Source organism: Morchella sextelata (assembly GCF_020137385.1).
Source record: "Morchella sextelata strain SCLS chromosome Unknown scls_20, whole genome shotgun sequence".
Taxonomy (NCBI): domain Eukaryota; kingdom Fungi; phylum Ascomycota; class Pezizomycetes; order Pezizales; family Morchellaceae; genus Morchella; species Morchella sextelata.
The window spans coordinates 1-23,884 of NW_025408635.1; the positions used below are offsets into that span (position 1 = coordinate 1).

General features: G+C 44.8%; 6 protein-coding genes across 6 annotated transcripts; 3 read left to right on the top strand and 3 right to left on the bottom strand.

The window, feature by feature from the left end:
* Nucleotides 1–7,039: 7,039 nt before the first annotated feature.
* H6S33_006251 (uncharacterized protein) lies at nucleotides 7,040–7,543 on the bottom strand (the record flags this gene model as incomplete). Its single annotated transcript, XM_044837689.1, has 1 exon — nucleotides 7,040–7,543. One exon carries the CDS (start codon nucleotides 7,541–7,543, stop codon nucleotides 7,040–7,042), a length of 504 nt encoding a protein of 167 aa, XP_044689778.1.
* A 453-nt stretch (nucleotides 7,544–7,996) lies between these two features.
* Nucleotides 7,997–8,580, bottom strand: H6S33_006252 (uncharacterized protein; the record flags this gene model as incomplete). Its single annotated transcript, XM_044837800.1, has 2 exons — nucleotides 7,997–8,449; nucleotides 8,506–8,580. 2 exons carry the CDS (start codon nucleotides 8,578–8,580, stop codon nucleotides 7,997–7,999), a joined length of 528 nt encoding a protein of 175 aa, XP_044689779.1.
* Nucleotides 8,581–8,612: 32 nt separating this feature from the next.
* Nucleotides 8,613–8,936, top strand: H6S33_006253 (uncharacterized protein; the record flags this gene model as incomplete). Its single annotated transcript, XM_044837911.1, has 1 exon — nucleotides 8,613–8,936. One exon carries the CDS (start codon nucleotides 8,613–8,615, stop codon nucleotides 8,934–8,936), a length of 324 nt encoding a protein of 107 aa, XP_044689780.1.
* Nucleotides 8,937–9,822: 886 nt separating this feature from the next.
* On the top strand, nucleotides 9,823–10,248 carry H6S33_006254 (uncharacterized protein; the record flags this gene model as incomplete). Its single annotated transcript, XM_044837974.1, has 2 exons — nucleotides 9,823–10,108; nucleotides 10,169–10,248. The coding sequence occupies 2 exons, from the start codon at nucleotides 9,823–9,825 to the stop codon at nucleotides 10,246–10,248; spliced, it is 366 nt and encodes a 121-aa protein (XP_044689781.1).
* Nucleotides 10,249–14,719: 4,471 nt separating this feature from the next.
* Nucleotides 14,720–15,988, top strand: H6S33_006255 (uncharacterized protein; the record flags this gene model as incomplete). Its single annotated transcript, XM_044837985.1, has 4 exons — nucleotides 14,720–14,892; nucleotides 14,957–15,116; nucleotides 15,216–15,909; nucleotides 15,969–15,988. The coding sequence occupies 4 exons, from the start codon at nucleotides 14,720–14,722 to the stop codon at nucleotides 15,986–15,988; spliced, it is 1,047 nt and encodes a 348-aa protein (XP_044689782.1).
* A 2,587-nt stretch (nucleotides 15,989–18,575) lies between these two features.
* Nucleotides 18,576–19,859, bottom strand: H6S33_006256 (uncharacterized protein; the record flags this gene model as incomplete). The annotated part of the gene is made up of 1 exon (XM_044837996.1): nucleotides 18,576–19,859. One exon carries the CDS (start codon nucleotides 19,857–19,859, stop codon nucleotides 18,576–18,578), a length of 1,284 nt encoding a protein of 427 aa, XP_044689783.1.
* Nucleotides 19,860–23,884: the final 4,025 nt, after the last annotated feature.

The following is a 23,884-nucleotide window of genomic DNA, read 5'->3' on the forward strand; positions in this document are numbered from 1 at the left end:
AACCCTAACTAACCTAACTAACCCTAACTAACCTACTAACTAACCCTAACTAACCTAACTAACCCTAACTAACCCTAACTAACCCTAACTAACCCTAACTAACCCTAACTTGCTCTTCCAGGTAGCCAATGGTTTCTGGACGGCGGAGAGCGGTGTATGAGCACTATCCCTCTCATGTCGGATGCTTTAAAACATAGTAGGCAGGTGGTCAATCAGGGCAGCAGTATTCTATTCGTACTGATGGTTAAACTACTCGATTTTGTTAGATGAGACCCATGTAGGTCGGTTGAGGGTGGACATGGCGTATGGTGCGGATTACGACGCAACGTAATCCTAGTGAGTTGGGTAGCGAGTATTCCGCAGGTTACGGGAGATGGTCATAGGGGCTGGTAGGTTAATCAGCAAGAGGGGTTGGAGAAACTTACAGTAGTTTAGGTCTAGCGGTGTTAAGGTCGGACAAGTGAGATGGCCTCCTTATAAAGGAAGAGAAAATAGTACTTGAATAGCAATAGCCAGCGTAGATTACCTAAGCCTTTGCGTACCAAAAAAAAGAGAAGAAAAGAGAGGGAAAGTGAATAGAATCGAGGGCAAAGCCCCTTAATATACATAAAGAAACCTTAGCAATCACAAATCCCAAGTGACTCATACCCTTAAAATCGACGGAATCTTCTAGAAATACATAGAATTTTTCTAATCAATTCGACCCTTTGTAACCTACTATGTTATTCAATTGATCTATGAAATCGGACAAGGTTTTGTAATCTACATTGGGTTACACTGAGAGCGTTCAAGCAATTGAGTGCTATACTGACCGCCAGTCAGCTCAAATATGACATTCTCAATCAAAAGCATTCATAATCCTAATTCTAAATGCTTGGGGGAATTTGGGCGCATACTGTTAATAGGTAGGTGAGGTGGAACAGATGTTATCTTGCGGACATCGTCAAATTCCTACCCGTTTACAAAAATACAAAATATCAGGATACACGTTATGAAGACTGTTATCAATTAAAACAATGAGTTTTAGAGATAAGTGCTGAATATTGTTCACTCTCAAGTTCAGAATATGATCATAGATTGTATATATTACAGAATGGATTGGAAAGCCGCAATCTCGTGTTTTGGGAGAAGATATTTTGCAAACCGTAGTGCAGTATTCAATCTATTCAATATTGATCCAGAACATGGTATACCAATCAAGCCATCAAATACATTGAGTATCAATTTCAGTATTTTACTGTGCCAATAAATATTCATAGCTTTCAAACCTTCATGAACGATTGTAACAAATGAGAATTTGAATTTCTGATACACTTGCTGTCCTGATAGGTATACATACTTATCAAAAGATCATAAAGAATACCGAAGACCCTGTTTGTCAATAACTGTTAAATTTGCTGTTCTGATAGAACGTATAAGTATGAACCAATTATTAATGATATCAACCAATTTCACTGCTAATTACTTATTCGAATATTTTTCTGACAGGTATCGACTCCTATTTAGTGTTGAAACATCATACAGAAAGCTTTTCTTATCGGTATACACTTTACTTGCCATTCCGATTTATATGCATACGTATCAAGCGATTGCCAAAAATCCTCACAAATCTTATTTCCTATTGCGGATTTACATTCTGTCACAACAAGTGTGCATACAAATCGAATCATAGCAAACCATACCAACAAATCTCAATTGCAAACTTTGATGCAGTTTCTGTTTCGATTGATATTATACCTCTCAAGCTATCACAAACAGTAGTAACCAATTTCACCATTAGTGTTTGCTTTACATATTGTCTTAGTAGATATGCATATCTATCCAGCGATTCAATATTGCTCAGTAGTGTCTAGAACAATAATACTATATAACCCGAAGACTGGTAATTGCAACCTTCATGGTTACGTATCGGAATTAGAATGTAGGACAGAATACTGAAGTGACACTTTTCTATCTATTTTTCTTCAGGTCGTTGTTATTCTATTGGTACAAAATTCAATTTTTGGTCAAAATGTAACAAATCAATGTATATTTGGTGGTGGTTGGAACCTGGATGTGGGTAGTTAGGGTTATGAGCGTTCAAATCTGAATTGGTCACTTGTACAAAATACAATGTTCTGTCAAAATGAAATACTTGAATGTGTATTTGGTGGTGGTTGGAACCTGGATGTGGGTAGTTAGGGTTACGAGCGTTCAAATCTGAATTGGTTACATGTACAAAATACAATGTTCGGTCAAAATGAAATAAAGTGTATTTGGTGGTGGTCGAAACCTGGATGTGGGTAGTTAGGGTTAGGAGCGTTGAAACCTGATACTGTAGTGACCTGTGTACAGAATCCGATTTAGCGTGGGAAGACAGAGCAGAAACAATTAGTGGGATTCGCCAATGCGGTAACCCGGAGTTCAGAATCCGAAATTTATGTATTCCATCGAAGCAGAGAATGGGGAAACGCGGCATCATTGAATTTCGAAAGCTTTCATGATCGTACGCTCTAGACGGTATATTCGGTACCATGCAATCATCGATCGTTATACTCGTCTAGTGAGTGACGGTGCGAGGAGTGAACCAGAACAGATTGCCAATATTCACAGTGAGTTAGCCTACTCAACAGTCTACAACCACTATCTTTGGCCCTGCAATCACAATCATAACCCCCTGTATGCGCATACCTGATTATGGAAATGGACTCGACTCATCCTGTTCAACCCATAGCAACGGAGCTGGAAATTGTGGGGAGACAATACTCAGGCAACCTCAAAATCTTATATGAGAATGGCCTACCAGAGTCGCCGAATTTTGATGGCTCTCCATTTCAACTAAAAACAGAAACGACAGCTATCAATACCGAAAAAATAAGGCAAGATTGTCTCTTTCATCGAAGAGTTTCCACATCGTTCTCGGGAGTAGTGCGTGTAGGTTTTTGTCTTCAATTAATATGAGTAGCCTTCTGTAAGAAGTTCTCTCATTCTGGCAAGTAGTTACTAGAAGTCTTGGTCTCTAATCTGTTTAACCCTCTTTAAGAGATTATCCCTTGATGGTAAGTAGTTAGTGAAGGTTTTTGTTCTTAATCTATGTAACCCTCCTTGAGAGATTCTTTAATGCAGGAAAGGAATTAATCATGTTTTTTTTCTTTAATTTAATATATATAATTGACGAAATAATTTGCAGCAATAGAGTCTTTTAGCTGACGACTACAATAGTTCTTAACACTAAAGTGAAATACCCAAGACTTTGTAAATTTATTATGTATATCATATCTCATTTTTTGAATATCGTACTTAAAAATACACTGTTAAATATTTAGAATGCCAATACTTAGAATTTTCTTATGTGAGTGTCCTTCATACTATGCAGGTACAAGTAACTCTAATGCATGCACCAAAGTCTTGGGTATTTCCATTTAGTGTTAACAACTCTTGTCGTCACTTGCAAAAAGACTCTAATACCTCAAACCGGGGTATAATAAATAATCAAGAAATATATATAAAGAATAAATTATCGAGAAAGAAATATAAATAATAAAAAGAATAGTATCAAGATACACTTATGCACCTCACCCAACTTCTGCAACATCGACAGCCTAAACAAAATCCAAAACCTCCAAACCCTATAGCTCCTCTCCTTGCCTACTTCTTCGCGGCATATGTCCTCAACATGTCCACTATCTATTTCAAAATCACCTACTCCCCAAACGCCTGGTCAGTAAACATTGATAGTGGTATGGATACCTATTTCTTTCTCTGGTATATTTTGGAATAATACATTAGTTTGGGTAGACAAAGTTACCTATCAAAATTTTATAGTTCTCTATAAGAACTATACACTTTTTCTTGTACATACAACGTATGAATATTTGGACCAGGAGCTAGTGAATAGGGTATCTAGAAGGAAAACATCTAATGAGATCAATCATAGTAAATATCTGGCCATTACATTTTTCAGTATGGTTCGCAAACGCTACAAAATCGAAAGAGGTATCATGTTACTATAAAAAGGCCTCCAAGACACTCCCCTATAATAAGATCAACTGCAACAAACTGTCCCAGAAATTTACCTTGGACTTTTTGGAGAATGGAAGAAGGTTGGATTTGGGTTGGAAAAAGGCTGGATTTGTAGAATTGCTACTTTAGCACTGTTATACCCCATCGATTAAGACTTGCATTTGGTCCAATGAATGCCCTATTGAGCATGATAATGGATGTAGATACACTTTAATCAAATGGGCATCTCGATAGATTTTTGATCCAATCATCAAGAGGTCACTTCCAGCATAGTTTTACATAATTTCGCTCTAACAATTATTATACTGATAACATCAGATAATTCGATACTTCAAGGATAATGTTTAATAACCTGACTTTAATCTTTTAAGATTTATATTAAATGAGTATTGACTGATATATCATAGTTCATTCATTATTGACAGGATCGGGAAGAGATTTCTAATCCTGTTCCTTAAGTGGATTACTCTAGAAGTGGTGTGTTACTATATTTCTTTCTCCGTTCATTTTTATCCTTCTTACTTTCCTATAAATCATCTATCTATTTGTACTAATATTGATACCCTTTCGGAGCTCCATACCTGATCATCATTTTTTTCTCATATCAGCCAGCAGGCTACCTCCCACTATTCTGTTGTGGTTCTCACTCGCAATATACCGGCACAATCCAGCTATTCAAAATGAAACCTGTTATAATCCCAACTTTTAGAGGTATTTCTTAGCAAGCGGTAAGGCTTCTTCCAACGTGAGAACTTTGACTGAGATGGAGCCCTAAGAGGTTGGAATTATAATAGGTTTCTCTGTGTGTATTTCGTAAATGGAGTAGACCTATTACACAAGCTTGATCAATGGTGAATTCTATTCATCTTAATATGGACCTTCTGAAATATTCGCCCTATCTATCAATCTTTATTAATTGTACGTACTGGTGGCAAATCAACCTCTTGGTCAATGGATCAGAACAACACTCACTGAAACTTCCGAGTGGAGAACAGAAAAAAAAAGTTTTATATAGCCAGCTTAGAAATTAAGAATACAATGAAATTGGTTGGATTTTCAACAGAGATTCATAATGCTCGAGCTTTGGTAACAGACTGATAACCGCTCGAGCTGGTGGTAAGTGAGAAGGAATCAATTTTTTCACTAAGCATTCAAGTCAGTATAAATCTTCTTTTTGCTTCTTATATGGCTTCTAGAGCCTAATTCAAGCAGATTTATGGAGCTCGAGCTTTCTAGACAATGACTCAAGCCAGCTCATGCTGGCTGGAGGGTAAGGCTTGCTGGACTCCAGCCGAATATTCAAGCTAAAGCTCGAGCCAGGTCAGCTGATGGACCACACTAATCAAGGGGGAACTCAGTGGATCGTCCCTTTGGTAGCTGTGTTCGATGCAGCCCGTTATATGTGCCAATTAGAGATATGTTTTATGTAATTACTAAAGTGTATTCATACAGTATATTTGGTGGAATGTGTATCTGAGAGTGATGAACGGTAATGCAATCCGCTTATGTATTTGACTCTACAAATATGGCCGACCAGTACAAACTCCCTCAAATCGGCTGCGAGAACACAATCGCAAAGTTTACTAACAAAGTGTATTCACAGTGTATTCGGTGGAGTATGTACCTATATTACCAGAGTGTATTCACAAAGTGTATACAGTGGATTGTGTATATGTATTATTAAAGTATCTTCACAAGCTGTATTATCAAAGTATCTTTGTTATATTTTGTATTGGCAGGGTACATTTGGGTCTTCCTGATACAGTCTATTCCCAAGGTGTATCCGTTGGATCTTTGTATTCCTCAACCGATTCATACTCAAAATGTACGTGACTTACCCTAAATCGTTGATGCAGTGCATTTTATAGAACCAGACTCTATTCGTGTATATCTCAAAAAATCTATTACCAAACATTCTCAGGCTGTTCCCGATACAAACTATTTTTTTTTCTGATATTCCGTATTCTTCCTCCCCACTTTACTCTATAGTAACAAACGCATATATTTAATCTCACTTCTTCCACTGTTTCCGAATATATCTTCAGTCAAATTGTATCTCTTGTTTAAGCTGTACTGCTTAATCTCAAGTGTCTCAAAAAAATGAACCTTCTTATTCACGAACCAAGTCGGTAGAACCCTTTTGAGATCATGTGTAACTCTGGTGTTCTTGATTCCGCTCACTCAAACTTCAGTCTTTGATTCAGTCTCTATAATTTCTGCGTGAAAAAGGTGAATGGAGTTATGTGATCGTCATTAATGGAGTGGACTTCAGAACTCCCCCCCCTGAAAGTTTTGCTTCCATTATTTCGGCTCTGGTTGGTCAGGTCTTGAAGACCTTCACCTACTAGTATCCTCTTACCAAGGTTCTTAAATATTTAGTCACGTAAGTTTGTTCATGAGAATCTCTACAATTATTCTACTTAATGCAAATGCAAATCTCAATTTTTTGGAAGCAGGTCTGGGGCGCATATAAACTCCAACCAATGAATTCATTGCAACATCAACGGCAGAAGAGGTAGAATGTGGAGATTGGAACAGCGACTTCTATTCACTAGGGAATATCATTCAATGCTGATTTGATTACGAACCCTAATTGTGATCAGAGAAAAGGTAAACACAAAATTTTCATTGATCGTCTGCTCGTATCTACTCACCCATCCCTCGACCTTCTCATCATCTAAGTCATCTCCAACGATAGAGTAGGAAGTCTGTCTTGCGCGGTCCCCAGCCCGCCCGGCGGAACACAGCAATCTTTGCCAAATGTTATATGCTCTTTCCTTTCTCTTCAGTCGGTAATCCATCTCACACGCAAACAGAGCATCTTTTGTCGCCATCTTGCACCGCGGTTAATCTACAACTTGGAGGTTTAGATCCCCTTATATACAATCTATCTATTCCAAATCGTCCCGTAGGTCTACCACATAAGACCGGAGACATCAATTAACAATAGAAAAGCCCACAACTTATAAAGATTTCCTTCCCACCGTTCAGTGAACACACACCCATATCCTCTACCTACAGTTTACCACATTTCTTATCACTCAACATCATCTACCCCACGATATAGAGCCCGCCCACCGCCGGAAACAGCACGACGGCTATACAGAACGCCATCACGATCATCGCAATCACTGGATATACCAAGAATGCCGGAGGAGACTCCTCCACCCATACGTGAGAATGACATCGTAAAACCCGCCGAGCTGGCCAGTCGTGATCCATAGCAAGATCGGCACCCGCTGATTGTGCTCTCGCCCTTTTCCCACCTTGTCAACACGCCCACGACGACGTAGGGAGCGGCGGTGTTGACGAATTTTAGAACTGCAACGAGTCTCTGGAAATGTGGTGATTGTTTCTGTATTGATTCGGTTGTTGTGAGCGTTCTTGATTGATTGGAGGTGCGCGGGATCTGCTGGTCATATTTCAAGCCGCTGGAAAGGTTCCCGTAGACGCATCCGACCACGCCCGCTACCATGTTCTCAACTGCAGCTCGCTGCTCCTTGTTCCACCATCCGCAGGGATATATCTCTTTCTCCCTCATCTTTTTCTGCTTCTCATCTGATGGCAGCAGGCCCCGCAATGGGCATATACCCGGGTAGAGTTAAAGGGCCTCCACCCGGCCCACCCAACCTGTCAGATCTGAGTACCCAATCCAACCCAACCCGTTGAACATTACCCGGGTAAAAGGTACCTTTTGACGGGTAGAGTTTTTGGTGTTGAGCATGAAATAATCGTATAATTGAAGTACCTACTCTAAAAACCTTGATGTCAAACCGGTATTTTCCCAAGAATAATGTCTCATTTATATGAAATAGTTGCAATTACTCTACCCAAGATATAACTGAATTACCTGGGTAAAAATGACCTTATACCCAACCCACCCAGCAACTAATTATAAACACCCTCTACCCAACCCAACCCATCCATTCTTTACCCGGGTATACCCAAGTAACCCGCTACCCATTGCGGGGCCTGGATGGCAGCCTCGATCCATTCAGGTCCAATACCGCTTCCACCGACGCCACTGTCGCGGTGATATCGCCCCTGGGACCCCACCACCGCCGCTGGCTACAATGTTGTCCATCTTGCTTGGATTGCACGGGCCGTGGTAATGGACGATATACATCGCCGGGTAGTTTGGGGCGCTGAGACTGGCGATCAGGTTTAGGATGGACATTGTGACGTACGGGATTGCCGTGAACTGGTAAGCTGCATAGCAACTCCTCTTTATCTGCTTGTCGCTGACCATGTACAGCTCATCGCTACCGTACAGGATCTGGATGAGCGCCGCACTGCTCTTGATGACGACAGCGCCAGCGGCGTGAAGACGCTCGGTCTCTGTCGCCCCAGGAGCGTCTTCCGGATCCTCCTCAGGATGGAAGCCTACTTCCCCTTCCCGATCCCCGCCAGGAGCAACGGCACGGCCTCGACCAGCGCCGACCGCGCTCTACAGTGTTGACCTGTTATAATTACCCACATCCGCATCCCCTCCGCCCAGTTTACATTTATGAACAACCGCCTGATATCCGCCGGGTACTGCCCGTGTATGTTTGTGGCCAGCGGGTTGACCTGCACCATGCCCGTTCGTTTGAGACCCTGCGGGTACAGGCATGCACAGCGCGCCTGCTTTGAGCGCGACGTCAAGCTCGCCCCCACGGCACCTAAAGACTAGCTTCCTGAGGACGATATTCCCGGCGCGCTGGACTAGCGAGGAGAGCGGCAATGGTAGCAGTTTCCGCGACGTTGGCGCCCGGCAGGGCCACAACGGTGAGCGCGTGCAGGGCCAAATTGAGCATGAGGCCGAAGAACTGCACGACATCTATCCAGTCTGTGGATCGGCGGACCTCGCTGCCGCGCTGGAAGGAAGGAGGTTGCGTGCTGCTGTTCACTTCGGGGTGCGCGCGGAACGGGGGCGGTTAGAGACCAGAGTCTGAGTTTAATTGTTTCCTCCGGAACGATGGAAACAACGGTAATTCAATCTTATCTCAAGTCGACCTATCTCGCAGAGCATGAGGAGAGGACTGAATTCTGCTCTTGTTAGAAAGGCAGAACTATTTATACGTACACGGTACTGAGGGAATGAAAATATATAATGTAGTGCTCACCTTGTCAAGTATTTTCCCCCGCGGCTATCCTTCTCCTTTACGATGGCTCTGAAGGATTGGCATTGCTGTTGGTATGTTTACACAAGTGGATGGATGGTGATGTCCCATGTCACTACTTCCCACTGTTGGCGTATCGCTGAGCTCATGAAATTAACCCCGCACTTGGCACGGCGAGCAGTTGATGAGCTCCTGGAGTTCCCCGACAAAGCGATTGGCCAGACATTGTTTCAGGTCCAAAGGGCCCGCTACAGCCGCGACATGTAAGGGGAAGAACGGCTTTATACATCGCGTTGGTGGCGTTCTTGAGCGAGATCATTCCAAACACTGCGTGACTGTCTTTATGTAAAGTACCTAGATAGACAATCCAGACCAGCCAGGTGAAACTTGAAACAGATCTTTCTTTACTCGCGGGATCTTCCATGTGGATAGATAGTCTATCCTATCGCACAGGTCACAACCGCAAAGCTTGGTCCCTGCCCAGTCTGGTGGCTAGGCTCAGGTGCAGCAGCGGCTGAGAAATATAATACAACACAACTAAACAACATGATACACCAATAGCAGCAAAAGCACATCCAGCCAACGCTGCAGTGGCTCTTTCCCCTCCTCGGACCTCCTATATAAAGACCGCCTTCCTCCTCCCCCAGTTCTATTCCCGCAATACGTTCATTTCCCACACCCACCGACAAGAGACACACGAAATTAAGGTATATACAGCATGCGTCTTCTCGCCCTCTTCTCCCTTGCGCTGGTGTTTATCATGGCCCATCTCACCATGGCCAACCCCGCTCCCGCCCCAATCCCGATTCCCGCCCCTGATCCCGCCCCTGTGTCTGCGCTGGACCTCGACAATCCTCTCGTCAAGCGCGCCTGCGTTGTTAATGGCTGCAAGTGCAGGGCCGGGGTAAAAAATGGCCAGTACTGTTGGGGCTGCAACGCGCACTCGGATGCAGGCAATTGGTTCCCCGGATCAGGCGACTACAAGAGCTGGGTGTTTCAATGTGGTAAGGCTGTATTTTCTGAGAGCGCTGTGAGAGCGGCGCTGATAACAAGGGCGAGTATAGGTGACCGAGGCGAGTGCTGTGTAGTTAACTCGCTGGCGAGCTGTACCTATGCAACGCCCAGTCCGTGTGGTCCGGCATAGGAAGGCGATGGAGATCTTTGTTTAAGCGCGGAGTTGTTTCATTACCTTGTGGCAGAAATGTTAGGATCTATCTTGTAGCGATCTCAATCATGCTCCGGGCTCTATTATGTCTAATTAATACCGCTGTGCGCTGCATCAAGTTATTAATTAGCAATTCGTTTCTTTATCTCTTTATCTCTTTATCTTGTTTGCGACAAAAGTACAATGAGCCAGTCGATCCGGCCTACCTGTTTATGTTTTTGTTTTTGTTTTCAGGTTTTAGCAGCAGACCCGGAGTTTATGTGCTTAAAATAGCCCTCAAGGTCCTTCCCTCGCAAAAAAAACTGGTTTCGATAAGTAAGCGTACGTGGTGATGTAATGTTAATTAGGGAAGGCTTACCCGGGGCAATGCGCTGGTACCACTCAATATGCAGGACGTCGCGATACGCCACAACGAGCCGCAATATGGCCAGATGCACCCGCCGCAAAGAGACTCAACGGGTCAGGCCTACTGGGTGAGCTGCCTGTCATGACCTTTGTCGACAGAATCTACCCAATTCAGAATCCTCGATCATTAATCGCTTGACCAATAGAAGTGCGAAATAGTCTTTTTAAAGATTTAGATTTGGACTCCGACGTATGTAGAACCTTACCTGAACGTTCGTGTGCAACGCCATTCAGTCTATCCAGAGCAAAGGGTGTCATAGACTACGGTCTGCATACAATTAATGAATTAAACAAAAAAGAAAAAAAAAAAGAAAAAAGAATTCCAGAGCAATGGAAAGCCAAGCCATCATAGAGTATCACTCGGTCTCGCGACACCATTACCACCGACTACTCCTTTTAGGCTTCCGAGCGTAGAATTCATGTGTATTTCAGTTCGTGACTAGAAGTTGTGTACATTATATCCTGAATAAATCCCGTCAGCCGTACCTGGTACCGTTATCGTCAAAATTGTTCCAGTATAGAGGACGTCATTATTGCTTCGTTGTCAATATCCAACGCCGTCTCTCCTGGAAATAAAACTGCAGTTCTGGAATTAAGTCCCGGGATACCAAACCCTTGGGCTTATCCTCGAATGCACCCTACGACACCATACTCGATATATATTTCCCGTCCCGCGAATTGCCGACATTTTTAAATCCAGCCAAATACCTTCCCTGTGGTTGCGTATGCTCAATACTCAAACACTGTGTGGAGAGACAAATGATACGCAAAGGATTGATCGATAGCTCCTTATATTTTCCATTCAAAGCCTTGGACGTTGGGATTAACCACGCCTCCGTACTGACGGCACTCCAGAGTGAAAGCATCTCACCAAGGTTAGACAGCCTAGACCCAGATCGATACTTACTTCCGCGGAGAAAGATGGGTATCCAACTCCACCGAGCTGGTGGACAGAGTCATATATCTTCCAGATTAAGGGCTGCATGGCGAGCTTTGATCGAACACGACTTATACATCAGCTCGCGATCGCCAGATAATAAAATTCCGTATATATATAGATATTGTATAGAGCCTAGTGATGGGCACGAGACAAGACGAGACCACATTTAGGGTGGCTTTCTCTTTTCTTGTGCTTAGGAAGAGTAGTTCTTGTCTTGTCTCGGGACGTTCTACAAAGTCTCGAGAGGTCTCGAGACTTTGAGAAAAATTACAAATGTAGGAAAGAGTTGAAAACACTCGAATGTTTTTCGATATTGCTCCAACCATATGTGCTAATTATCATCTTGTAGAAGAATTGTTTTTTCAAAGAGTATGATGCCTACGAACCCTTTCCAAAGGGTCCAAAATAGTCTCACGGAACATCTCGAGGCCAACTTCGAGTCTAATCCATAATAGTCTCGAGTGAATTGCGTAGTGATGCACACAACACAAAACAGGTCGAGATTTCCATTGATCTCGTCTCGTCCTGCATTTGGGAAGAGTAGTTCTTGTGGTTAAAGAGACCTAGGGTAGGTATCGTGCGAAGTCGCGAGATGGCAGCTCGAGCACCGGAGTATACCAGATTAAAATCAGAATTAGGTTAGGGTTTGAAATAATTCTCGAATTTATGTACGTATTAATTTACGTCTCAGACTCGTCTGGAAAATGTTCCATTGTTCAACAGTTTATCATGTTTCGAGACAAATTGTCTTGCCCACCTACAGGTCTCGTCTTCTCTCATATCGTCTAAAAAAACAAAGTCTCGAGACTTTTTATCTCGTGTGCATCACTAGAATTGCGAGACTATTTTCATTGGTCCCATCTTGTCTCGTTTCGAAAGCTCGGGATTTAGTCTCGAGACCTCAAGTCTCGTGCCCATACCTATGTGTACCCGAGTTACCCCAAAAGCTGTACCATTAAACCCTCCCGCCCTTTTATTCCATTCGGTCTTATTTGTACACGCTACATCATTCACACTATCCCAAAATTGAACCTGCGCGATGGGTGACAATGACGGTGACCTTTGCCGGGCCAAGATCCTGAATCCGGAGCCACCCCGGTTCTCTAGAACACTTCTATACTGGTTATTCCAAACACTTTGTAACTTATAGCTGTGTCTCTACCAGTGATATCACTCCATATAGGAGCCCGATCTTCCAATATATCTGAATTCGAATGCCGCATTGCAGAATATGACCAACATCAAATCTCTTACAACTGTTAATGTCCTCCGATGGATTATCCCACGCCAAGGCTAAGCAATCCAAAGCTCTCAAATCCAAGCGTCTTCTCGAACACTCCATAAGAGGATTGGTATGATGTGCACGTCCACCCAGAACCCAGCAGCAAAGTTTTCGAAATAATTAAACACAGTAGTTTTTTGGCATTCCAACACCAACCCAAGTACCCCATACAAACGTAGAGCTTATCCGAGAGTCTGTTGTCTTACTGCTGCTCAGCAAACACTTCCGTGTCGAAACGGGAATCTCTCAAATTCACAACCTATCACTCGCCATATCGATCCGTGCCAAGACACTCCTGGCTTGACTCATCACCTTGGCCGCCTATTCCTATCTGAGGTAACACAAAGGCGATATATGAAACCGTAACCTAAAAAAAATGCCAAAGATCATCCAGTGTGGTCCACGAGACCTTCTGGCTCGTGGCCTTGCCTCGAGGCAGTACAAGGCATATGGTCTAAAAGGCAAAGGTGCTCGAGGTACTAAGGTTTGTTTGCCTCGAGCTGCTCGAGGTTTATGTAATACTACTATTAATAGGAATTGAAATGTCTTAGATTGTTTGCTTTCTACAAATCATCAGAGCTCCTCGTTCAAGAATTCTCATGATAACATTTACCTATTAGCAGACTTCCCCGTGATCGATATGGCTACTTCTTCAACAACAAATCTGAGGACTGGATCTGGTATTACCAGCAGTAACTTTACCAGCGATGATGTTATTAGATTTCCGGAACGGCTGGCTGGAAAATGTGGTAAATCACGTACTCCCTATATCTTTTGGGTGTGTTATTTATATCTAATTTGAACGGGCTTTTAGAGCAGATGAGGTCTTCTAATACGGTTCCGGGCCATCAACCCAGTGGAAATGATACCGAGAGGAACAAATTCAGTGCATATTTATATGTTAGGAGAATGATTATTCGAGATACGATTCCAATTACAGATGCAGGTGGTGCAGGAGAGATTGCTGCTACGGTACCGCCACAAAAACACCTTGTTTCTTGTACCAATTGTACGAAGATTTGGCTTCCGATTGACAGGAAAGTAACCACCACCACCGATTATATACGGCACTACAGATCACATCGCCCGGACATGCCTGCCACCGAGAAGGATGAGTCAGATATGCTCTCTCGCATGTGTAATAAGAGATCCAGAACAGTGCAGACTCCATGGACTCTAGTGTCATCTGCCTCTACAGTGCGAAATCCCGGAGAGGTATTCAACGAAAATACATACTGGAGGCTTCTTACTTCATTTTTAGTTGAGACGAATTCCTCGTTCAGACTGATAGAGAGAGAGTCTTTTGGGAAGCTCATGAGGTATTGCAATGGCTCTGTTCCGAACCTCTCACGTCAAACAGTGGCAAGAGATCTCCGCCGAATGCACGATGAATTGAAACCAAGAATTCAAGAGCGGTTCCACAAACATGTACTGGAGGGGGGATCATTCAACATTACCTTGGATGCATGGACGTCCGGGAATAAAATTCATACCTCGGGATTACGGCTCATTGGATGGATAAAGACTGGGATTTAAATGATACAGTAATTGGTTTTAAACGTTTGCTATGCTCACATACGGCAGAAAATCTATGTCACACTCTTCTGAAGTGTCTGCGGGAATTCAAAATCGAGTCCAACATACGATGTATTACAGCCGATAATCATAAGGTCAACGACGCTATGTTTGATCGTCTTCAAGCTAGAATGCCAGGTTGGCGGAAAAAGCATGGTCAGGTACGGTGTATGGCACATGTTATGAACCTTGCAGCACAAAAGATCATTTCGTCATTAAAGGCTGAAGCTCAAGAGACAGAAGCAAGCATGTCGGACGAGGAGGAGGGTACAAGAGAAAATACACCCGGTGGGGTGTTGAAAATGCGCAGACGCATTATGTCCAAAATACGCGCCTCCAATCTCTTGACGGAAGCACTATCAAGTCAAGCGTTGGCAATGGACCTCAAAGACCTTAAAGCATTGATGGATATGAGGATCCGGTGGGTCTTATTCACTCCAATTACCCATCAAATGAGTATACTAATTATATTCGTTCCCGTTTAGCTGGAATTCTACATATACAATGATAGAACGGATCCTCTACCTCCGACATGCATTAGAACGCCTCATCAGACTGGAGGAAAAGCTGGGTCCCTCCGGTTCTTTCCTATCTGTTAACGATTGGAGCATGTTGGAGAAACTGCGAGAGATACTGGAAATATTTGTTTTAGCTACTACCCGAGTATCAGCAACCCGATACCCTACTTTACAGCTTCAACTTCCCTACTTCACCTTACTATTGTGAGACCTATGTGTTTTTAAGGAAGAACAAAGTGACGAGACCACCGGAAATCCAGCACTAGCACGAGCATGCGAGGAAGGGTTCAATTTGTTGAATACATACTGGATGAAAACAGACGAACGTTCTGCACAGGCGATATCTCTAATCCTAGACCTCCGCCTAAAACTCGTCACATTTACACACCTAGCGTGGGAGGATGAATGGGTGCAGAGTGCACGAAGAAAACTGGAAAGAACCTATTTCCGGCATTACGCTCCAAAAGCGTCCTCTCCAGATACATCTAGCCCGCCAGCTTTGTCTCAAACAGATCCACTAGATGACATACTCTTTGGCGGGCCGAGCAGAATCCCCTTTGACGAAGAATCTCTGAACTCGCAACTGGACATCTATTTACAGGAGTCAGTATCGGATCGAACAGTTCCAGCTCTTGTTTGGTGGAAGGCAAATTGTCACAGATTCCTAGATCTTGCAAGAATAGCTCGAGACTATATGTCTATTCCAGATAGTAGCGCACCCTCTGAACAGCTATTCTCACGAGCTGGGGATATAATAAGCAAGAAACGGAATAGATTGGTTGAATCAAGCGGGCCGCTCCTACTAGTCAAGAGTTGGCTCCACTGGCCAGAGGTTGAAGAATGGGAAATCGAACTAGAAAGAAAGACCGAAGAAAAAGGAGATATCAGCGGGTCAGATGCAGATATGGAATCCGAATATGGTAGGCATCAATAACCTTTAAACAACTCCAGCGAATACTAATAGTAAATGAATCATTAGCAATTGTGAACGGGTTCTGATTTCTTACAGGGCAACGGGTTTATCTTCTTTTTATATACCTGTATCACTAGTTCTTATCTGTTACCAAGAATAGTATATAATTGCCTTGATTACCTCGAACACCTCGAGCCATATTTCCTCTTCTCTCGAGCAAGACAAGTCACACCTTCAAAAGGCAAAGGTACCTCGAGGCATATACCTCTACCTGCCTCGAGCGGCCTCGTGGACCACACTAAGATCATCTATCGTAAATAATAATCACGGGAAGTTCGCTTTGTGAAATTCTTTCACGAGGGTGGGGTTAGCTTTGGAAAATCCACAACTACCCCTACCGAAATCTCCCGGCCAATGCACCAAAACGATGCAACTACTTGTGCATTTCAGCGTCTAAAGTGGGGAGAGGATACTTATATGCTACGTGGAATCGTGGCCGTTTGAGAACCGTTTGCGGTGCAAGCATATTGTAGATCGCTTGTGGGTGTTTGATTCCTGTACATAAACCTCGTGATACATTTATTATTAGTATATCTTTATATCTGGCCAACCTCCAACCCGTCTTAACTGTCCGCATGCGAGACACCGTCGTTTTGGTTACAACAGTTGGATTGTTACTATTATGACAGGACGAAAACGACTTTTAAATGGTGTAATTGCCGAGACGTACGTTTAAACAGGTTCGGAATGCTTTCGTAGACTCCAACTGAAGTGGTATGTATGCGATGAATAGGTTTGTTCATGGCGCGATGCGATGGTTGATAGATACCATAAGTGTCCGTAAGCAACAGCTCCTGAAATCCTGGCAGCACTTGTCATAACTGGAACTATCTATGTACGCCTTAGAGAGAATATAATCTGTCATACCCTAACCCTGACGACCCTAGCCCTGGCTCTTTTACACACTTAACTCTACATATTACGAGACATCTCGCCCTCGGTCCCGAACATCACATCCGGACAATCACAAGATAATATCGAACGACAATTGCAAAGGGGTGTGCGCATCTACAACGTAAGGATCAAAGGTCGCCATTGCTCTACACACTTACTCACACTCAGCGGCAGTGCGTCGACACTAAGCTTAGTAACCACTCAAACACGCGTCACATATCGATCGAGCTGATCTCGCGATCTCTTTTCTCACGATATCCGGGATTGATGCCAAGATGCCAAGACTGCACTTGATGGCCCTTGAAATAAACGTGATGCCAAGACTGCTTGACTAAACGTTGACGTGACAGTACCTTTCCAGACCTGTGAAGTTTGGTTACGAAGTTTCTTTCTTAATTAGAGTAGTATTAGGTACATAACATTGTGGGCGCGTGAGTGCGACGATTTGTAACCCAATTCCTTAGTGATTCCATTCCTTAGCCTGGCCCCTGATGCCATTACTTGTGTCACGCTCTCATTGTTTTACCTTTTTTTTTTTTTTTGATTAAACTCGCCTGGATATTTCCGATTATGAGTTTAAAGCCAGATATAGAGAATGTACGAGGTTGTTTCTTCTTATATGTATAGGGTCTTGGAGTAGGTGCGCGGGTAAATGGCACTGGTTCCCCGATGTTTGAAATACACAGAATCGAGTGATATTACATGCTTCAGCTACGACACATCTGCATGTCTTGGCACTCAGAGGCGGGCCGAGACGGCTGTTCGCGGTCTATATAGCTCGGCTCAGTCAGCGCTACTCGGGCATGCACTCCTGCGAATTGATCCTGGACGGAATGAAGAGCTCTTGACGCCCTTGTAGCCTTAGTGTCCAAAATTTGGTGACTGGTCATACTTACTCAGGCGCAGACTCACTTAGAAATAAAGAAAATTCGTGATGCCTGCGGACGGGAGGCGGGCGATATTATCAAGTCTTTAAAATTGATGTTGTTTGCCGGAATTCTTAATACCTCGTTAACAGTTCGGCTAGTAAATCTTCGGCGGGGAATCGCCGTCATGGCATTAATGTTTCCGCATATTTAAGCATTTGATTATTACTCGCAAGATTGAATTAATCGATCAATATGCAGGGGTAAGAATATCGCTACGATTGTCTAGAGTACTCGTAACTTCCTGACGTTTTTGAACGCGACTGATATTGCATACCATACAAAAATACGCCAAGATCCTGATTTTGGGTGTATGCAATAGTGGCCCAGTCCAAAAACGCCAGGAGACTACGAGTACTGGTCTCCTCTTATTTCTATTTATATGCAACAACGGAGATTGGCCCTACAGCAACATCCAATGGCAGCCCATGCGTAATAAAAAACGCTGGATCGGCGATAATGCGTGCCAAGAGCAATACCATCTGAAAATATCATTGGGAGATACCAAAGGCCAATCGATAACAACGGAAAAATATATGTATATATGTCACGGTGCAGGTAGGCCTCAGCGGTAGAGATAAATTGTAAATTAAATAAACATTAGGAGTAATCTCAGATTACATGTCAAGGGCAAAAACCCAAGAAAAAAGTCCAATCGTTCCATCGCATCACTTCCAAACATAGAAAACACATACATACATGAATCCATATTGTAGAAACACTCGCATGGGACATACATTACAACCTCATCCTCTTCCCTCAGTCTTCAGAGCTCAAGCTAGGGAGTCCACATTTAAGATCTCAACCCAGCGGGCCCCAAGTAACCCCAATCAAGCCTGACCGCCTCAATCATCTTGTAACAGTTCATGCGCGCATACACATCGGCACCACCTAGCTTGCCAACCCAAAGATCATTAATCTTAGGCTCGCAATAATCCGTCAACCACTGTCCGTAGGCGCTGGTCTGTGCCCAGGGATTCCCGGGGTTTGCTGCAGTAGCCGGTCCGGTAATCTGAGCAATAAGCGGGGTGCTCGCTGCGACTGCGTCGATAGTAATCCGCTTGAGATCCATGACATACTGCCTCTGGATCTCAACATCCGCCCGGTTTCCAAGACGAGAGACGTGTCCACCGATGTAATAGTCAAAGTCATACTCGAGGATCTGGTCGTGTGCCTTTGTCCAGCCGGGAATGTACTCGGAGGCACCGAGTTCACCGAAGGGGGCCCATCCGGGGAAGACAACATCGATGAGGGCGAGGATCTTCTGCTTAGGGGCGTAGATGAAGATGTTGCCAACGGCGTGGTTGTCGCCCTTGTATGAGAGCTCGACAGTCTGGTTGCCGACCTGGAGGGTCATATGTTTATCAAAGGTGACGGTTGGCACAGGTACCGGGAGGTTGCCCTGGTTCAAGACCTCAATAATGCGCTCCTTGGATAGTTCCTGTGCAATGAAGGTGACACCCGCATCGGCCCAGAGGACGGCTCCAGCGGCATGGTCAGCGTGAGCGTGGGAATAGACGAAATGGGTGACTGGAATATCCGTAACGTTCCCAATGGCGTACAGGCAGTTGCGGCCGATTAGGGGAGGACAGTCCATAACAATGACACCCTTGTCAGATACAAGAAACCATGACTGGTACTCGCCATTGAGGATAGCATAAGCTCCTCCTCCGAGGTGTTGAGTTAGATAACCCGTCGCAGGTATGGTCATGCCTCTAGCAGTCTCAGGGATAGGAGCCCATCGCGTGGTATTGTAGCTGGTTGAAGGGCAATGGGCGAGAGCAGAAGAGACAAGGCCGAAACAGGCGGAGAGGAGTGAAAGACGCATCTTTGTAGTCTCTTTGGAGCGGTGTATGAATGAGTGAAGTTGATGATGCTGCGGATGCTGGATGGTGAAAGATGAGGGAGGAGAGCGGGATCTATATATGATTTTGGCAATCTGCTCTGATCTCGCCTTTACCTTCAGGATTACATCGAGGCCCAGCTCCTGCACTACAAAGGCTATCCTTAGCACGTGGGGGCCACACAGAACGCCGAAGGTGGAAATAAACCCAAGGTATTCACACCTGTCTTGCATCCTACTCTTGAGCAGGTACATCTAGCAGAGACATCGTACAAACTGCTGCGGACGATCACTCAGACCCATGACTCAGACCAGACACTCCGAGGAAAAGCCCCGGACACGGCTCATTTCCTTGGCCTGTCCTGGAGCGGGGGGAGAGGTGAGTCCATGAGACTGTTGGAGTCGGTCGTTGTTAGTTTTGTCCTGGCGTTGCGTGAAAATGTTGTCCCTTGGGCTTCCAAGCCAACAGCTTCTGGGTCTAGATAGCGGGTCCGCGCCCTCGGAAAAACCTGTGGGTGTACTACTTAGCACCCTTTCCGTGGTTCTAAGAACATGGGTGAGACATTGGTTCAAGACTATAGATAGGTCTCAGAAGGAGGGTGAATCTCGAGGATGGGCGCGGGGTTGTACCTGACAAGAGGTGCCACAAGCGTTGCTGTTGCACAAAGTTTTACGAGAGCAAATCAGAGGTGCAGACGACACGGCAGGGTGGCTGGGTACATGGAGTGAGTACCAAGTAGAGTAGGAATATCTAACTACATAACTCTCCAACATCGCTGCAGTACCGCTCCTGGATGCACAAGCAAATATTGGATGAGGTTTCTGATCGATTTCCTCAATGAGGTGAAAAAAAAGGAAGAAGGAACATCGATGAACCCCCAACTGTAGCCCCGATTCAGAACTCAAGCTATGTATCTTAGCAGGCCTTGTTGGCACGGGTGGATGGGTCGCGCACTTGGCTTCCAATCTCTGCGACACTGCAGAGTAGGTAGAGTAGTACTCTAGAGGAGCTACATTGAGCGGAAAACGTTCACCAATCGCGCCTCATGAAAAAGCCGTATTCAGGTAGAGTAGGTATGGATAGTCAGATATCTTGATTAGAGCTCTGCAAAGCTTATGCACAGCACACTTGATCGTTGGGTTATGCACGTGCGCATTCCATGTACTAAGGAAGAAAGTGCATTTATCCCCACCAGTCTCGAGCGAGGCTTAGTACGGGTTAGGGTTATTAGAGACCCTGTGATACTGAGAGGGTAATATTCTTCGCGGGAGACCAGAGACTGATTCTAAACATGAGGCCAATATTAATACGCTCAGCCTTGCCCACAAGCTATTTATTACCAGTAGTCAGGGAATGTTCTGATCCACCCCAGTAGGCAGTAGGTCATAACTCGGATAAATCTCTTCCGTAGAACATCCGTGGCGTGTGTGTGGCTACAGCAGCTGAAATAGAAGAATCACGGCAGGATAATGGGGCCTAAAATATCCCCTTCTCTACCTGAGTACATATGACCATAATAGTTGCCTACAACAGGAGCAGATGTTGTAGTGTAGGTCGTAGTAAATACCACACTGGGGATAATTATAGACATCTCAACCAACAGCGGAGTATAGAGGCGCAATCCGAGTGCAGCAGCTGACTATTATATCTGCTCAACCATTGGGTCCAGCTACAAACGAAGGGAGATTCCATTCCAGTCGGGAATTTCTCAAGAACACCCTTTCCCCACACCCACCTCTACCCAACTGGTGCGGCTAAAGAAAAGAAAAAGAGAAAAAAAAGAATATTCGAGCAATGTCACTGGTATGTATGTAAGTACCCTACATACAGACACTTCTGCGAGGTCTCTCTGTACTCCCAAAGTAGTGTGGCGCTCGCGAGGGTGGATAGTTATTCCTTCCACGCCCCTGCGGTGCATCCCTGCTCGCTTCCTGAAGCCATCCCAAGCACGGGTATGATGTGCATAGGGCACCTGAGTGGAGCAGACTCGCTCCCTAACCAAATACATGCGCCACTCTAGAATAGGTATGTGCCTGTCGTCCCCCCAATTCCACCCCCCCGGAGACGAGATATTAAGCTCCACCTCTAATGTTTTATTTCGTGTCCCTCTCGTGCGGGTTAGGGTTGAATACTTGTCTCGTTAACCCGAATTGAGCCTCTACTATTTCGGTAATATATACCGACCTCAGGCGCCCCCCGGTAGAACTGAGCGCTCCTTGCTTTCGTGTGCTGTTCGCTACCCCGGTTGCCTTTGTAGAGAAGATACCTCAATCCCGTCTTACTGTGCCACTCGCATACAACTGGTGCTCTATTTCCAATGCAATCCCTATATATAGAGTCTTCGATGAATTACATTTGAATTAAAGAAATTTTCGCTACCCCACCTTACCTGGATCTGATAACACTGATATTATCTATCAGAGCCTGGATTTCGTACGCGTCCAAGAAATGCAAGGGTTACAGCCTGTGGCATGGCGGAACGGCGCCACCCCCTACAGACAAACCCCTGTCTTGGATCCTTGCTGGGCTCTGCATTATCTGGTTCACTCTATATCTCTCACATACGAGTAGAAGTTCTTCCGTACACGTAGCTGTCAGACCCGCGACTCTACATAAATCAGACCCCTTTCAGTAGGGCAACAAGAAGTACCTACAGACCTACAGAGCTAGGTACACATGAATTACCCCGATGGAACTGAATAGAGACAACAGCCGTTGTTCCGAGCAACCGAGATAACCGAAATGGGTCAGCCGTCCTCGCCCACTCGTACCTAGGTAGTTTAGGAGAGAGACGTGTCTCCTGTGAGGACAGCCAGACGTCTCTCCGCATTCCCCATTGGGACTTCCAAAAAAGATGGATTCCTGGAGCAAGCCTGTCTGCATCTGCTTATCAGGTGGGAGAGAAGGCGGAATAGGTACTTACCTAAACGTACATAGTCTCGCTCTCAGCTTCGGCTTGATACCAGTGGGGATGGGAAGGTACAAAATTTTCACTCTCGGTGACTTTGGCTCGATGTGCAGGTGCATTACATATATGTATCTCCACCCCTGGTCTGTCCAGCGAGAAATGATCATCGAAAACACCCGTCATCGTATCAATTGGCATTGAACAAGACAACCCATTTCCAGATCAGTGTATCTAAGACTCTCCCATTGCTAGATAAAGCACAATACTCCCTCTGTCGGCACATCCTCGTTCCGCACCTCTTCGTGTTGGCCAGTATTCTCAGGTGGAGATCGCTTTTTATTTCCTTTCGGCGATGTCCAGAGACCGGGGGAGTGGTGCCTTGCAAGTGCGTTGGGATTCAGACTCGACAACAAGCAGAGTTCTAGACATATATGCACTCCACTCTATCTTGGACGGTGAAGATGAACTTGGAATGTAGAGAAAAGCCTTTGGTGACAGCGGAACATGTACTCTGCACACAGTACCTACATATCGTGTTTGGTTGCTGAGGTCATCAGATATGCATAAACAAAGTTGAATATTGCACTATTTACATATACACGCTCTGCTTTACCTTCAGAGCTCCTACCACTTGCGCCATTGACCTCCGTGAGTCGCTACTCCGTATTCAGGTAAGGCCTCCCGTACTTCGGCGTCTGTGGGTACCACTGCGCTGTTCGTGGATTCCTCCCGGCTAGCACTCTCCTAGTTAGAGTAGAACAGTATGGAGTGTTTTCCACCCTGAATGCGGGTACTGCCGCGCCACCAACCAAACATGGCGTTTTTTGCGGCTGAGCTTTCCCCCTTTCTCGCTTGTGCCGTCATAATCGATCGACAGTCTACGGGTCGATCCCTTCCCTAGTTTGTATAACCTTAAAAAATTGGCAGACGCAGATACATGTATGTAGATAGATGTAGATATGACAGAAGACAGACAGAGGGACAGTCAGAAAGACAGCCAGCCAGCCAGCCAGACAGCCAGCCAGTCAGTCAGTCAGTCAATCTAGAGTACAGCCAGACAGACCAGACAGATATTACTCGATCGTTGGGCTCGCATAAGCGAGTCTAGTGCCCGTCAAGAGGTGCCACGGTCGCAACCCCAAGAATGGTCCTTGGCCGAGAAGAGTTAGAAACGTGCTTGCATCAATTCACACCGCCCAGGAATGTACCTAAACGGGGGCTACCGCTCCTCTCCTCCTCCTCTACTCTCGCTCTCTACTCGTGAATATCTGAATATCTCCATGCGAGCCTCTGTACCAACGAGTACATACATGCACCTCTCTTCGTTGTATGGTCCATCCCTTCCTATCC